Source organism: Arabidopsis lyrata, assembly GCF_000004255.2.
Source record: "Arabidopsis lyrata subsp. lyrata unplaced genomic scaffold ARALYscaffold_3, whole genome shotgun sequence".
Lineage (NCBI taxonomy): Eukaryota > Viridiplantae > Streptophyta > Magnoliopsida > Brassicales > Brassicaceae > Arabidopsis > Arabidopsis lyrata.
Genome location: NW_003302553.1, coordinates 12931178 through 12942934, shown reverse-complemented (window position 1 = coordinate 12942934; position 11757 = coordinate 12931178). Strand labels below are relative to the sequence as shown.

Sequence of the window (11757 nt, the reverse complement as noted above, 5' to 3'; positions counted from 1 at the left end):
GACGCAGATTGGGCACGTGACACTGATGATTGGGTCTCTACCAATGCTTACATTTTGTATCTTGGAAAGACTCCGATTGCGTGGTCTTCAAAGAAACAAAAAGGCGTCGCTAGATCCTCTACCGAAGCAGAATACCGGGCTGTTGCCAACACCGCTTCTGAGATACGCTGGGTTTGTTCTCTTCTAACTGAACTTGGGGTGACGCTCCCTACTACACCGGTTGTTTACTACGACATTATAGGGGCTACGTATCTCTCCGCTAATCCCGTCTTCCACTCGAGGATGAAACACCTCGCATTGGACTACCATTTCATTCGTGACAATGTTAGGTCTGGAGCCTTGCGGGTCACTCATGTGTCTACAAATGATCAACTTGCAGATGCTCTTACGAAGCCGTTAGCTCGCTCTCGGTTTCATCAATTGTTTGACAAGATTGGAGTGACGAAACTCCCTCCATCTTGAGGGGGCGTGTAGAGTATGTATATAATAAGGGTATATTGTAACAATCACATTATAATGAATAACACATTCTCATAAACCTATAAAAAGTTCTTGGGGGCACACAGACGGAGGAAGTTGAGTTCCTTGGTAAAATTTCGATGAAGACTATTTTTGGTAAACGGAAACTGAAAAAAGATGGATCTGAAGGGAAAATGGTTGTCATTCCCTCTGTCGAAGAGCTTCAGCGAGAAGATCGAGAGGCTTGGATTTCATATTCTGCCTTGGATGCGATAAGCACACTAAAGCTTTACGAGAGCATGACAAAGAAACTGCAACTGTGATTTAGTTAATGTTAAATAGTTGGTTCTTACCCGACTAACAAGTTGGTTACACTAGCCCATTGTTTCGCGTTTGATGATGATGTTAGGTAAGGGCTCCCACACAGAAGTGAGAAATGAGCAACGATGATTCAGACGAGTCTCGTCCTCACACGTGTCAAGCTATGCTCCAGACACGTGTAAACTTTGCAATTGGTTACTTTATTGATGCGCAACTGTCGGCGCCTACTCTGAAGTTTTTTAAATTAATCAATTTTTAAGTATAAGACTCTGACTTCAGAATATTAAGGATCCATGGAACATTGGAATTTGCCAGATGATGAACAACCGTCTGGTGAACGGTTCGAACTTCGAACCAGTGTGTTCTTCTGCGTCTATTGATGGTCGATTAACGGTGTGTTCGGACGTGCCAAAGGAGAAGATTTACTACTAGACGAATTTGTCTTACACAAATATTCCAATGAAACATTGTGAACATTCAAATCAATCAGACTCTCAAGAGTTCAAGGGTTTTCATCAGAAAGCTACATCATCGAAAAGCATCAACCTTCGAGGCCGAGGGTGGATGTCAACCACGTACACAACTCATCCATCTCCTGCGGGATTGTGTAGTGACCAAGTGCACTGTAAGGTTTAAAGGTGACCTTCTTAAACCCATTTGAAAGCAAGGCCTGTGAAGATTTCTCCCCAAACTTGAACGGTACCACATCATCAGCTGGAAACCAAATTACGTAGATGAATCAACATAAGAACAGGAAGAAAATAAAATCTTAAAAATGTAACCCTTCTTTTACTTGAATCAGTGTTATGGAACAATTTGAATAACCAGAAGTAAACTGGTATAGCTCATGAGACTATTTTTCTTTGAGAATATTAAATGCATTTATAGCCATATTAAAAAATACTGAGAAGTGAAACAGTTCAGAAAGTAAGGGTAATGTAATATGTACAATTACCTTTTCCATGACAGACTATAATGGGCAACGATGCAGCTCGGTTCTTGATCTGTTCCTCTTCTAGTTTGCCACCCAATGTCCTTTGAGAAAAATATACGCACCAAGGTGACTCCAATATCCCAATTTAAACTAGGAGAACGTAACGAGAAGAGGTAAACATACTTTGCACAAGGAAGCCAGCCGCTTAAGCCTATGATTGTGCTTAAATTGATAGGGTACGGATTGCCATTTCCATATTTACCGAGAGCAAAACAAGTTGCAGAATACAGAGATGTCGCTGCACCGACTAACTGAATTTATTCTCATACTTCCTGTTCATTAATTAGCATCCCCAATCGAAATATTAAGAATAAACAAAGTCTGAATCCAAGCAAGAGACAACAAAACCAGAAACAACGTCTGAAACCAAGCCGGAGACGAAACCTGAACCTCAGAAGCCTAAACATATGAGGAGAGTGTCCAGTGCAGGGCTTAGAACTGAGTCAGTGTTGCAGAGGAAAACTGAAAACTTTAAAGAGTTCTATTCATTGGGAAGGAAACTTGGACAAGGCCAATTTGGGACGACGTTTTTATGCCTTGAGAAAGGTACGGGGAACGAGTATGCGTGTACGTCGATTTCCAAGAGGAAGCTTTTGACGGATGAGGACGTTGAAGATGTGAGAAGGGAGATTCAGATAATGCATCACTTGGCTGGTCATCCAAATGTTATATCTATTAAAGGCGCTTATGAGGATGTTGCTGCGGTACACCTTGTGATGGAGTTGTGTTCGGGTGGCGAGCTTTTTGATAGAATTATTCAACGTGGACATTACACTGAGAGGAAAGCTGCTGAGCTTGCGAGAACCATTGTTGGGGTTTTAGAGGCTTGTCACTCTCTTGGTGTTATGCATCGAGACCTCAAGCCCGAGAATTTTCTATTCGTTAGTAAAGAGGAAGATTCCCTCTTGAAAACGATCGACTTTGGACTCTCAATGTTCTTTAAGCCAGGTTCGTATTTATGGTAACTTGTCTTTGATCATTTAATTTACAACTTCTATGTTCGATTTTGGAATACTATTCCTTCCACTTTTGCAGATGAGGTTTTTACAGATGTTGTTGGTAGTCCGTATTATGTAGCTCCAGAAGTTCTTAGAAAGCGTTATGGTCCTGAATCAGATGTGTGGAGTGCTGGTGTGATTGTTTACATTTTGTTAAGCGGAGTTCCTCCTTTTTGGGCCGGTAAGAGACGTTGCAATGTAGATAAATGCATCTGATTGTTCTTGTTAGGCTCTGAAGCAAATTTGTTTTCCATGAAATATGCAGAAACCGAACAAGGTATTTTCGAGCAGGTCCTTCATGGAGATCTTGACTTTTCATCTGATCCATGGCCAAGCATCTCTGAAAGTGCAAAAGACTTGGTGAGGAAAATGCTTGTTCGGGACCCCACGCGAAGACTAACCGCACATCAAGTATTATGTAAGTTATTTAAGTCTAAATCATTCATCTTAATTCTATTGAGCACAGAGCATAAACTGGTATATCTTCTAACAAACATATGCTAGCTGATTTTCTAAATACATTGTCCTATTTGAATTTCACCGTTGTGCTTCTTCTCAAGGCGTTTTGTCTATGAACAGGTCATCCATGGGTACAGATTGACGGTGTGGCTCCAGATAAACCTCTGGACTCTGCTGTTCTGAGCCGTATGAAGCAATTTTCTGCAATGAACAAGTTCAAGAAAATGGCTCTTAGAGTAAGTTATCTTTCTAACTCTAAACAAGATCCCAACAAAAGAAACACAGAACAGAAGATAGAATAAGTTTGGCCTTTTTTTCAACTTGTCTTATCCGAAGAAGAAATAGCCGGTTTAAAAGAAATGTTCAAGATGATTGACACAGACAACAGTGGTCAGATAACTTTTGAAGAACTGAAAGCAGGACTAAAACGAGTTGGTGCCAATCTCAAAGAGTCAGAAATTCTTGATCTAATGCAAGCTGTAAGTCTTTTAACCCAAGAATACTAGTCAGATTTGTCTGAACTCTTAGCAAATCAGGTCTCTTTTGCTCTTTTCCTTTACTCTGGATTCCAAACTCATGACCAACTTAAATACTCTTTTCTGTTTTCTGTTGATTAGCTCGTTTATGTGAAAAAAAGAGTTAGATTTATCCGATTAGCTCGTTTATGTTAAAAAAAAGTTAGATCTAAGGAACAGGAAGTATAAGAATTCACTAACATAAAGCCTCGTCCCTTTCAAATCGGATAAATCTAAACCCGAATTGGGACGATGTTCGCTTCGTACTGGACTCTGTTCAGGTAAAATTGACGCCGTTGAGAAGCTGAGTAAGTTTGAAGAGGAGAATTCTCTAATCTGGTGGCCACCGGAATCGGTTCTCGAGCTTGCTCGTCTCGCTGTTGACTCCGGTGGTGATCCCGGTTCAATTCAGCGAACTCTCGATCCCAAAATGATCCCGGTTTGTCTCCAATTTGATGGTTTGATTTGGTTATTGGTAAGCTTGAGATTAGCTTGGCTGAACACCAATAGGGGCAAGAAAAGAGGAATCAAATTGAAAGAGAAATTGAATGTTGTTGCGGCAGCTAATGCGTATTGGAGGAAGAACTTAGCATTGTGAGAGAGTGATCTTATTGATTTAGTGGTGTTGCATGAACTTAGCATGTAAGAATTGAGGTCTGTCTTGGTTTTTAGTGGTGAAAGGTGTTCAAAAACCAGTGACTTGTGTCGTGTAGGATTTAGATTCTAGGAGGATTGGTTTGGAATTGGATATGTTCATTATACATGTAGCCATCTTTCTGCAGGGTGGATTAGGTTGAAAAAAGAAGAAGCAAGTTTTAGTGTTGTTCACATGATAAATGTAGTAACCGGTGCTTGAGGAAGAACAGGAAGATGTGGTAACATTAAGCAGAACACTTATTCTTGTTTTACAAAGACACAAACAACACTTCTTGTTTTACAAAACACAACATTTTTTCTTGTTTTCCAAGCTTGGAAGTGATGAGTTATATATTGAAATCTCTACTTCTTGTTGATTGACTGATCGAGCTACTTTTAAAACATTGAAACATTGTTGCAGGATGGGTGAATAGACTACAACTAGTTTGTGGTAATGATGCAGAGAGCATAATGGGAGGACCTGTGAAGATGGGTTTAGCGAACAGCATTAGCATTTCTCTGAAACATTAGTTTTCAGATTACAAATCCAAAATCAACAAGAGCTTCTTCCATTGTTTTATATATGAAATATATGAGTCGATGATCATGAATTTTAAAGAACCCCTAACGAAAGTTTTACCATTGGAGGAGGAAAAGATTTTGTATTTCAATAGAAGCTCTTAACTTTAAATTATGCAAAATTTATGTTTAAAAAATTTGTGAGAGCCTCCACATGGTTCTTACCATTGGAGATGTTCGTCATTTTATAGCAGAGGTAAAAAAAGCTATTTTAAAACCATTATTGGTGTTTGATCTTATTATGGTGTTGTGATCTGATTGATGATGCTAATGAACAGGAAGTATAAGAATAAACCGAGCTTCCTTTTTTTGTTTATACTTTTCTGTTTTCTGTTAAATAGCTCGTTTATGTGAACAGGAAATTTATGTTATTGGGGATTTTTGACTTTATGTTAAATAGTTTATGTGCTTATAATTAGTTATGAAACTGAAATAAAATTTATTAGTGTATAGTGATACAACACTTTAATAAGATCTACATGAGTTTCTAAATAACATTTCATTAGTAGTTTGGATAAATTAATTACGGCATAGTATGAAGTATGAACCAATTTTTTTTTTGGACGCTGAAAAGTGAAAACCTTTTATTGCATAATGACTAAGAGTCTGTGACAACAGTAACTTACTATATATTGTAGAGGAGGAGGGGTGAAAAAAAAGTAGAGAGACTGGTCCAAAAACTTAACCCCACTCAATAAACCCAGACGTGACTTGTTTGACGATAACTCCATCTTTCTATTTTGGGCAACGAGGTCCCCTTCCCATTACGTCTTGACGTGGACCCTGTCCGTCTATTTTTAGCAGATCTATCCAACGGTTCTTATTCTTTCTCCGACCCTTCACGACATTGGCTCAAAGCCGTCCGATTCTCATCTCACGCCAATGGACCACATCACACACCAGTACTTCGCAACTTAGCTGTCGTGTAGGATTTCACGTGGCATTTATTTGTAGTGCAAACATTGCAAGTTGATATGGTCCCCTATCGATCACCGTCGTCTCTTTTGCTTCACATCGAGATTCTTCTTTCTTTCCTACGTGTAATAGCATTTTGATTTTGAGAAGTTCTTTAGGACCGTTGGATCTCTCATCGTTGGATGATCCATCCATCCAAATGGAACCTGTATTATGTGCTCCATCCAGGGCATTGATCCCAAAGCCAAAAGAGTATTTCCAAGTGCTTCTTTCTTTCTTACTAACCTTTTTTCTTATGCTTTAAACGGAGAAATTTATGTTGGGGAATTGGGGATTTTGAAAAAGGAACATAAACGAGCTAATCAACAGCTATCCATATACCCGAAAATCGGAAGATAAACCCCAATTTATGTCTCTTTAATCGGATAAATCTAACTTTTTTTTCACACTGACAGTATCCAATTTATGTTCGTTTATTGTTCAAGTACTACACATGGTTCTTATACGAATGTGTTATTTCTTTTATTAAATGTGTCGGCACTTGGCCGAGCAAATTAGTGGATGTTTCCGTTTTGAATTTATGAAGAGATATCATTAAATTAAACATGCACAAAACCTAAGCAATAAGATGATTGCGAGGAGTCTTCATGATCATAAACAAAGTTGTTTTCTTGGATATCTCTCGAATTTAAAAATTCACTTTTACATGTAATGTTATCTCAATTTGTTTACGTATTTAAACCTCTTTACTTTGAGTTTGTTATAATAGGTCGTCAACTGGAAAAGAATAAATTGATTAATTGATAATGTTAGCAATAAATAAAATAAAATTTGACTCACTACCTAAATTATGTTTGATATTCTCTTCATACTCTAGAAATAATGTAACATGTTTAAAATAAAATATTCTCTTCATACTTTCTCTTAATATACCAAGTGAGCTACTTAAGGATTGTACGTGATTATGAAGTTGGAAAGAACAACGGAGCTTCAAGCGACAGCTCTGTCCTTCATCACATCAACATCTCTTAAAAACTTGATAATTCAAGCACCAAATGGGTTGGGGAAGATTCTGCCAAATGGGTTGGGGAAGATTCAACAACAACTTCATTACTTATTTTTTTATTTTTCCGTAGCCAATCGGTGTGCCATGAATGAAGCTATAAGGGAACGAGGCTATAAGGTAATTGTCCAAGAACTAAAGCTTATTAAGTTTGTGTTAGGTTTCTGAACAGTAATCACAAAGGACTAACCACCTTCAAAAGATATATCAGCAGAATCTTCGTTGTTACTTCTATAACCACTTCGGACAAAAAAGAGAGAGAGGACTTTAAAAATGTAATTGGCTAGTACTAATACCTCTAATTTTTTCGAGACTAGTTAATGTTGGATCCACCAGAAGGCAGAACCCTCTCCTAAAATAGGCAAAAGCAACTGGAATTCTCAAAAAAAAAGGCGGAAGAATATATATTTCAAATATGTACTGACTAAATGGATGCGTGCACTATTGAAGAGCAGAGTAAAGTCGGTTTATTTACATTTTAAGTCTCGCGTGCACTACCAGATTCTCTCATTCTTCCGATGTGGGATACGTGAAGCTCCTTGTTAAAAGGCTTTGTGGTTTCGGCCATTTTGGGTATTAAAGGCCTAATATTTACTAGTTTGAATTCAACTTTTTTTCGTTTTTTTCCTTTGGTACATCTCCACACTAAAATCTACTATATCTCACTAGTATTTCTTCTACTATGTCTTAACTAGTCTCCTTGGATTGTACTTGATGAATGGATTTCGTTAAGATGTGTCCATCATTTACCTTAAACATGTATTTAACTAAGCTACCATTTATTTATGTGCCTTTTCAGTTTGATATGAAGGATAACTCAGTTAAACTAGCTCGCCTAGAAAGCTAAGCCACGTCCTAAATCCAAGCCATAGCCTCTCTTGCAGGGGAACAACTTTCAAAAACTTTCAAATTAAAGTTGCATATGGAACAAAGCAGACTTTAAAGAGGATATTTTCTTGGTTTCTGAAATGCATGGCATCATTATGATTACGTAAGCCTATGTCACTTACATACACATTTTTTTTTGCTTATAAATATAGACTCCAACATCTCTCATTTCACACATCAAACATCTCTCACATCTCTTACATCAAACATCTCTCATTTCGCACATCTAAAGCATGGCTAGCAACGCACCATCGAAAGATCTCGGAAGTGAGGACAAGAAGGCCGGTGATGACAAGAAGACCGGAAACAAAAAAGTGATCTCTCTCTCTCTCTCTCTCTCTCTCATCATGTTTTGCATTTCTCTGTAGGATTCGGCGGAGGGATCGTCTCAAGAAGGCTTGGACTATTGGGAGGGTTGTCTCGAAACAAGGGCTGAGAGGAAGAAGGAGAACTTCAGGCATGAGGCTAAAGCGGGCACCGGGACAGGCGCCAATAAGAAGAAGTAACGGAGAGGAGTGAGTCCTATGGAATAATGGGTTAAGTAGAAGCTGTTGGTTTCTTTTATTATAAGTATTAATGTATGTTGTCCTTGTAATAACGTAATGAAAAAAAGGGTTTCAAGAAAACACTTACGTCTTACTAGAGAAATGAGACAAAGCTACTCAAAGTTATAAATCTAAGAAAAAGATTGGCTTTTTGAAATTAGTGTAGGATCTCGTCCTCTCTTCCGGTTACTACGGAAACACTTGGAAGCAAAGCAATGATAATCAGATTCCCTTGAGCTTTTATGTTCTCTACCCCAAAAAAAAAAGAAAAAAAAAGAGTAAATATATGTTTACCACTTTGCTAGAGAAGCTAGGAAGCTTGATCCATATATGTTTTTGATACCTTCAACAATGGTAGATATATAATGAAGAGTAAACAAACAAACAGCTGTGAACCATGGATAAGCGGCTCTATTGCTACGGTCTCTTGCTCCTCTCTCCTCATGTCTTTTCCCTTTTTCATAGTAATACACTTGAGTACTCTACAATCTTGCCTTTAGCCACACATGGTTCTTATACGAATGTGTTATTTCTTTTATTAAAAATGTGTCGGCACTTGGCCGAGCAAATTAGTGGATGTTTCCGTTTTGAATTTATGAAGAGATATCATTTCATATATTTGATTTTAACTATAGTTCCTCATGGTTAATCTATTGAAAACCAGACCAAAAAACCAAAATTTGCAAGGAATAATTGAAAATGATTTCACAACACTACAAGAAAACATAGCAAATTCCGACAAACCAAATAGTCGGAAATTCGTCGGAAACATCCATTTCCGACGAATTTCCGACTACACCAAGTTTGTCGGAATTCTCTGGTCGGAAAACAATATTCGTCGGAAATTCGTCGGAAATTTCTGTCGAGATGATTTGTCGGAAAATTCGTCGGAAATATTTGTCGGAAAATCGTCGGAAATATTCGTCGAAAGCCCGTCGGAAAGGTGTCGGAAATGTCCGTCGGAATAGCGACGGAAAATTGCCGACGATATCCCGACGGCATATTCCGACGCCATTCCGAGGAGATTCCTACAAACGACGCCGCAAGATCGAGTACGATTCCGACGATTTTCCGACCACAAATCGTCGGAAGTTCGTCGGAACGTTCCGACGAATTTCCGACGAATGGATGTTTCCGACGAATTTCCGACAAAATATAATATAATAATATATTTAATAGTTTCCGACGAATTTCCGACAAATCGTATTTTTTTATTATTTTCCGATGAATTTCCGACGAAATATTATATTTTATTAAAAAAAAATATATTAAATTAAATTAAATAATATTAATTTAATTTAATTGTAATAATTCAATAAAACAAACACAAATATTATATAAAAACATAAATAAAAAAAATAAAATTCACCACATAATATAAAAAACATAATTAAACATTAATAAGTTCTTAAACAACTAAAAATTATTACAAACGCAAATATTATATATTATCAAATAGAGTGTCAACGTTATTTGTTTCATTTTGATTTCCGGGTTGATCTTGGCGAGAAGGCGGAACGATGTCGGGATGAAGACGGGCCATCGTATCCATCCAAAACTTACAATCTTTTAATTGAGTCTTCAACTCGATGATTTCGGCTGCGTTTGCTTGACAATTCACGTGTGCATGTGAATACGACGAACTTCCGCCCATGTCTTCGTCATACGGAATGGAACCGTATCCAAATCTACGTCCTTTTTTAACTTCAACTTGCTATTATAATGAAAATGTTGTTAGGAAATAAAACATATTATCTAAATTATAATATTTTAATTACTATTACTTACCGATCGGAAAATATCGTTTTTTTCTGCTTGGGTGAGTTGATAATCATCGGGCGTGTCTGATTGTTGACTCAATTGTGTGAGTTTCTCTTTCTCCATCTCCCGACATCGACGAGCTATTGCCTCAGCTTTTTTATCAACAAATGTCCCGTCCGATTTCCGTTTGTGAGTCTCCTCCATGAATGTCACCATATCGGGATACTCACCGGTTTCGGGATTACGCTTGCATTTAAAATATTTATTAGTTAAAAATTTACAATAAAATTTATTATAATGCAAATTGAAATGTAAAAAATTTAAATTTTTATTTACCATTTTTTCCTTTTTCCGGACATATGGCATTGATCCACAAGTATGTTTAGCCATGCCATAGCCTCCGCGTTCACTCTTGCGATTTTGAGAATTAGTTTCACTACGGGACTTATTTTGCTCTTGTAACCAATATGCAATAAGCCCTTGCCAAACGTTTTCTCGCATCCATTTTGGCTTTTCTTTCCCGTTAAGCCATTTCTTTTTCCATCCATAAACATAATCCAATAAACGTACCCCACATATCTCCTCAAATTTTTCTTGTACTTCGCCCGTAAGACCATAATCCCAATTAAATTTTTGCTACAATGTTAAACAATTTAAAATATATATATTTTTAGTGTTGTAAAATTTTAAAATTTAATTTTTTTAGCTACAATTATAAACAAAGTAAATAAAGCATAAATTTTATTTAAATAAACTAACCGCAAATGCCTTAAACCAACGTTTCTTTGTGTCTCCGGAGACCGACGTAATATTCGGAGCGGGATCGGGGAAATCGCTCTCCATGATTTTCTTGATAATCTTTGTGAATCCTTTATCGAATCGATACCTATAATTACCAAATTATTTAATTAAGATTATCTACGTAAAACTATAAATTAAATAATACAATTTCTTACCAAGTTGTTCCGTGCATACGGCTTGGGTCGATCTTTTTCAATTTATCTCGACCCGGAGCACGGAGTAATTGGTCTAGCGTCATAGAATCGAGTGGATTTGCATCATCATTCCGTGTAGGCATCGCCAATGGTTCCGTCTCCGGAACTTCCGTGTCCTCCATGGGAAAATCCTCCGGTGGTTGGGTTTCGGAACCAAGATTCAAATCCGGAGCAAACCCACGTTCATTGCAATACGCCATATATCCACTCCACGATCCATTTTCCATCTCCTTAATCAAAAAAAAAATTTATAATTAGTCTTTTGAATTTTATAAACAAAATTATGAAGAAAATAAAACTAAACATCTTACCTTAAGATGTGAGAAATGTGAGAAGATGTGAGAAGTGTGAGAATAATCACGTTTGAAGTGTTTCCAAGTCGTTTGAAGTCGTTTGAAGTGTGAGAAGTGTGAGAAATCTGTGAGTCGTATATATGTAAAAATTTCCGACGACCATTTTGTCGGAAATTCGTCGGAAAAAAATGCAGCGGGAATTTCAAACCAATTAACTTTCCCTCTACATTTACGAGATCCGCGAGAAATTAATGTAACCAATTTCCGACGAAATTTCCGACGAAATTTAATAATTTGTCGGAAATTTCGTCGGAAACTGTTCCAGCGAGATTTAAT

The 11757-nt window shown here is 37.3% G+C and overlaps 3 protein-coding genes and 2 long non-coding RNA genes across 14 annotated transcripts; 2 read left to right on the top strand and 3 right to left on the bottom strand.

Moving 5' to 3' along the window:
• Window positions 1-1182: 1182 nt before the first annotated feature.
• On the bottom strand, window positions 1183-2031 carry LOC9321783 (acyl-protein thioesterase 1; the record flags this gene model as incomplete). Its single annotated transcript, XM_002883564.2, has 3 exons — window positions 1183-1494; window positions 1736-1815; window positions 1898-2031. Coding segments are annotated over 3 exons (387 nt in total), but the record flags the coding sequence as incomplete, so codon positions are not given.
• On the top strand, window positions 2003-5277 carry LOC9321782 (calcium-dependent protein kinase 2). Of its 10 annotated transcripts, none has more exons than XM_021032751.1 (7): window positions 2004-2722; window positions 2810-2953; window positions 3038-3190; window positions 3352-3467; window positions 3620-3710; window positions 4028-4185; window positions 4804-5277. In XM_021032751.1, exons 1-5 carry the CDS (start codon window positions 2182-2184, stop codon window positions 3635-3637), a joined length of 972 nt encoding a protein of 323 aa, XP_020888410.1. In that variant the 5' UTR covers window positions 2004-2181; the 3' UTR covers window positions 3638-3710; window positions 4028-4185; window positions 4804-5277. The 10 variants fall into 10 exon arrangements, with proteins under 10 accessions (XP_020888405.1, XP_020888404.1, XP_020888410.1 ...); XM_021032750.1 differs by having other exon boundaries at window positions 4529-5277; XM_021032753.1 differs by having other exon boundaries at window positions 4028-4221.
• Window positions 5278-7762: 2485 nt separating this feature from the next.
• On the top strand, window positions 7763-8455 carry LOC9321781. Its single transcript, XR_002333168.1, has 2 exons — window positions 7763-7930; window positions 8196-8455. It is a non-coding gene; the product is annotated as an uncharacterized LOC9321781 (long non-coding RNA).
• A 49-nt stretch (window positions 8456-8504) lies between these two features.
• On the bottom strand, window positions 8505-8905 carry LOC110229773. The gene is made up of 2 exons (XR_002333169.1): window positions 8716-8905; window positions 8505-8621 (listed from the first exon to the last, which is right to left on the bottom strand). It is a non-coding gene; the product is annotated as an uncharacterized LOC110229773 (long non-coding RNA).
• A 1946-nt stretch (window positions 8906-10851) lies between these two features.
• On the bottom strand, window positions 10852-11355 carry LOC110230091. The gene is made up of 2 exons (XM_021032079.1): window positions 11090-11355; window positions 10852-11019 (listed from the first exon to the last, which is right to left on the bottom strand). The coding sequence occupies exons 1-2, from the start codon at window positions 11353-11355 to the stop codon at window positions 10875-10877; spliced, it is 411 nt and encodes a 136-aa protein (XP_020887738.1). The 3' UTR covers window positions 10852-10874.
• Between the last annotated feature and the right edge of the window lie 402 nt (window positions 11356-11757).

Excerpts from the sequence above, each read along its gene's own strand:
- LOC110230091 (XM_021032079.1), bottom strand. The coding sequence starts at position 11,355 with ATGGAAAATGGATCGTGGAGTGGATATATGGCGTATTGCAATGAACGT. Across the intron at positions 11,020-11,089 it reads CGTATGCACGGAACAACTTG|GTATCGATTCGATAAAGGAT; the intron begins GTAAGAAATTGT and ends TGGTAATTATAG.
- LOC9321782 (XM_021032746.1), top strand. The coding sequence starts at position 2,182 with ATGAGGAGAGTGTCCAGTGCAGGGCTTAGAACTGAGTCAGTGTTGCAG. Across the intron at positions 2,723-2,809 it reads CTCAATGTTCTTTAAGCCAG|ATGAGGTTTTTACAGATGTT; the intron begins GTTCGTATTTAT and ends CCACTTTTGCAG. Across the intron at positions 2,954-3,037 it reads AGTTCCTCCTTTTTGGGCCG|AAACCGAACAAGGTATTTTC; the intron begins GTAAGAGACGTT and ends TGAAATATGCAG.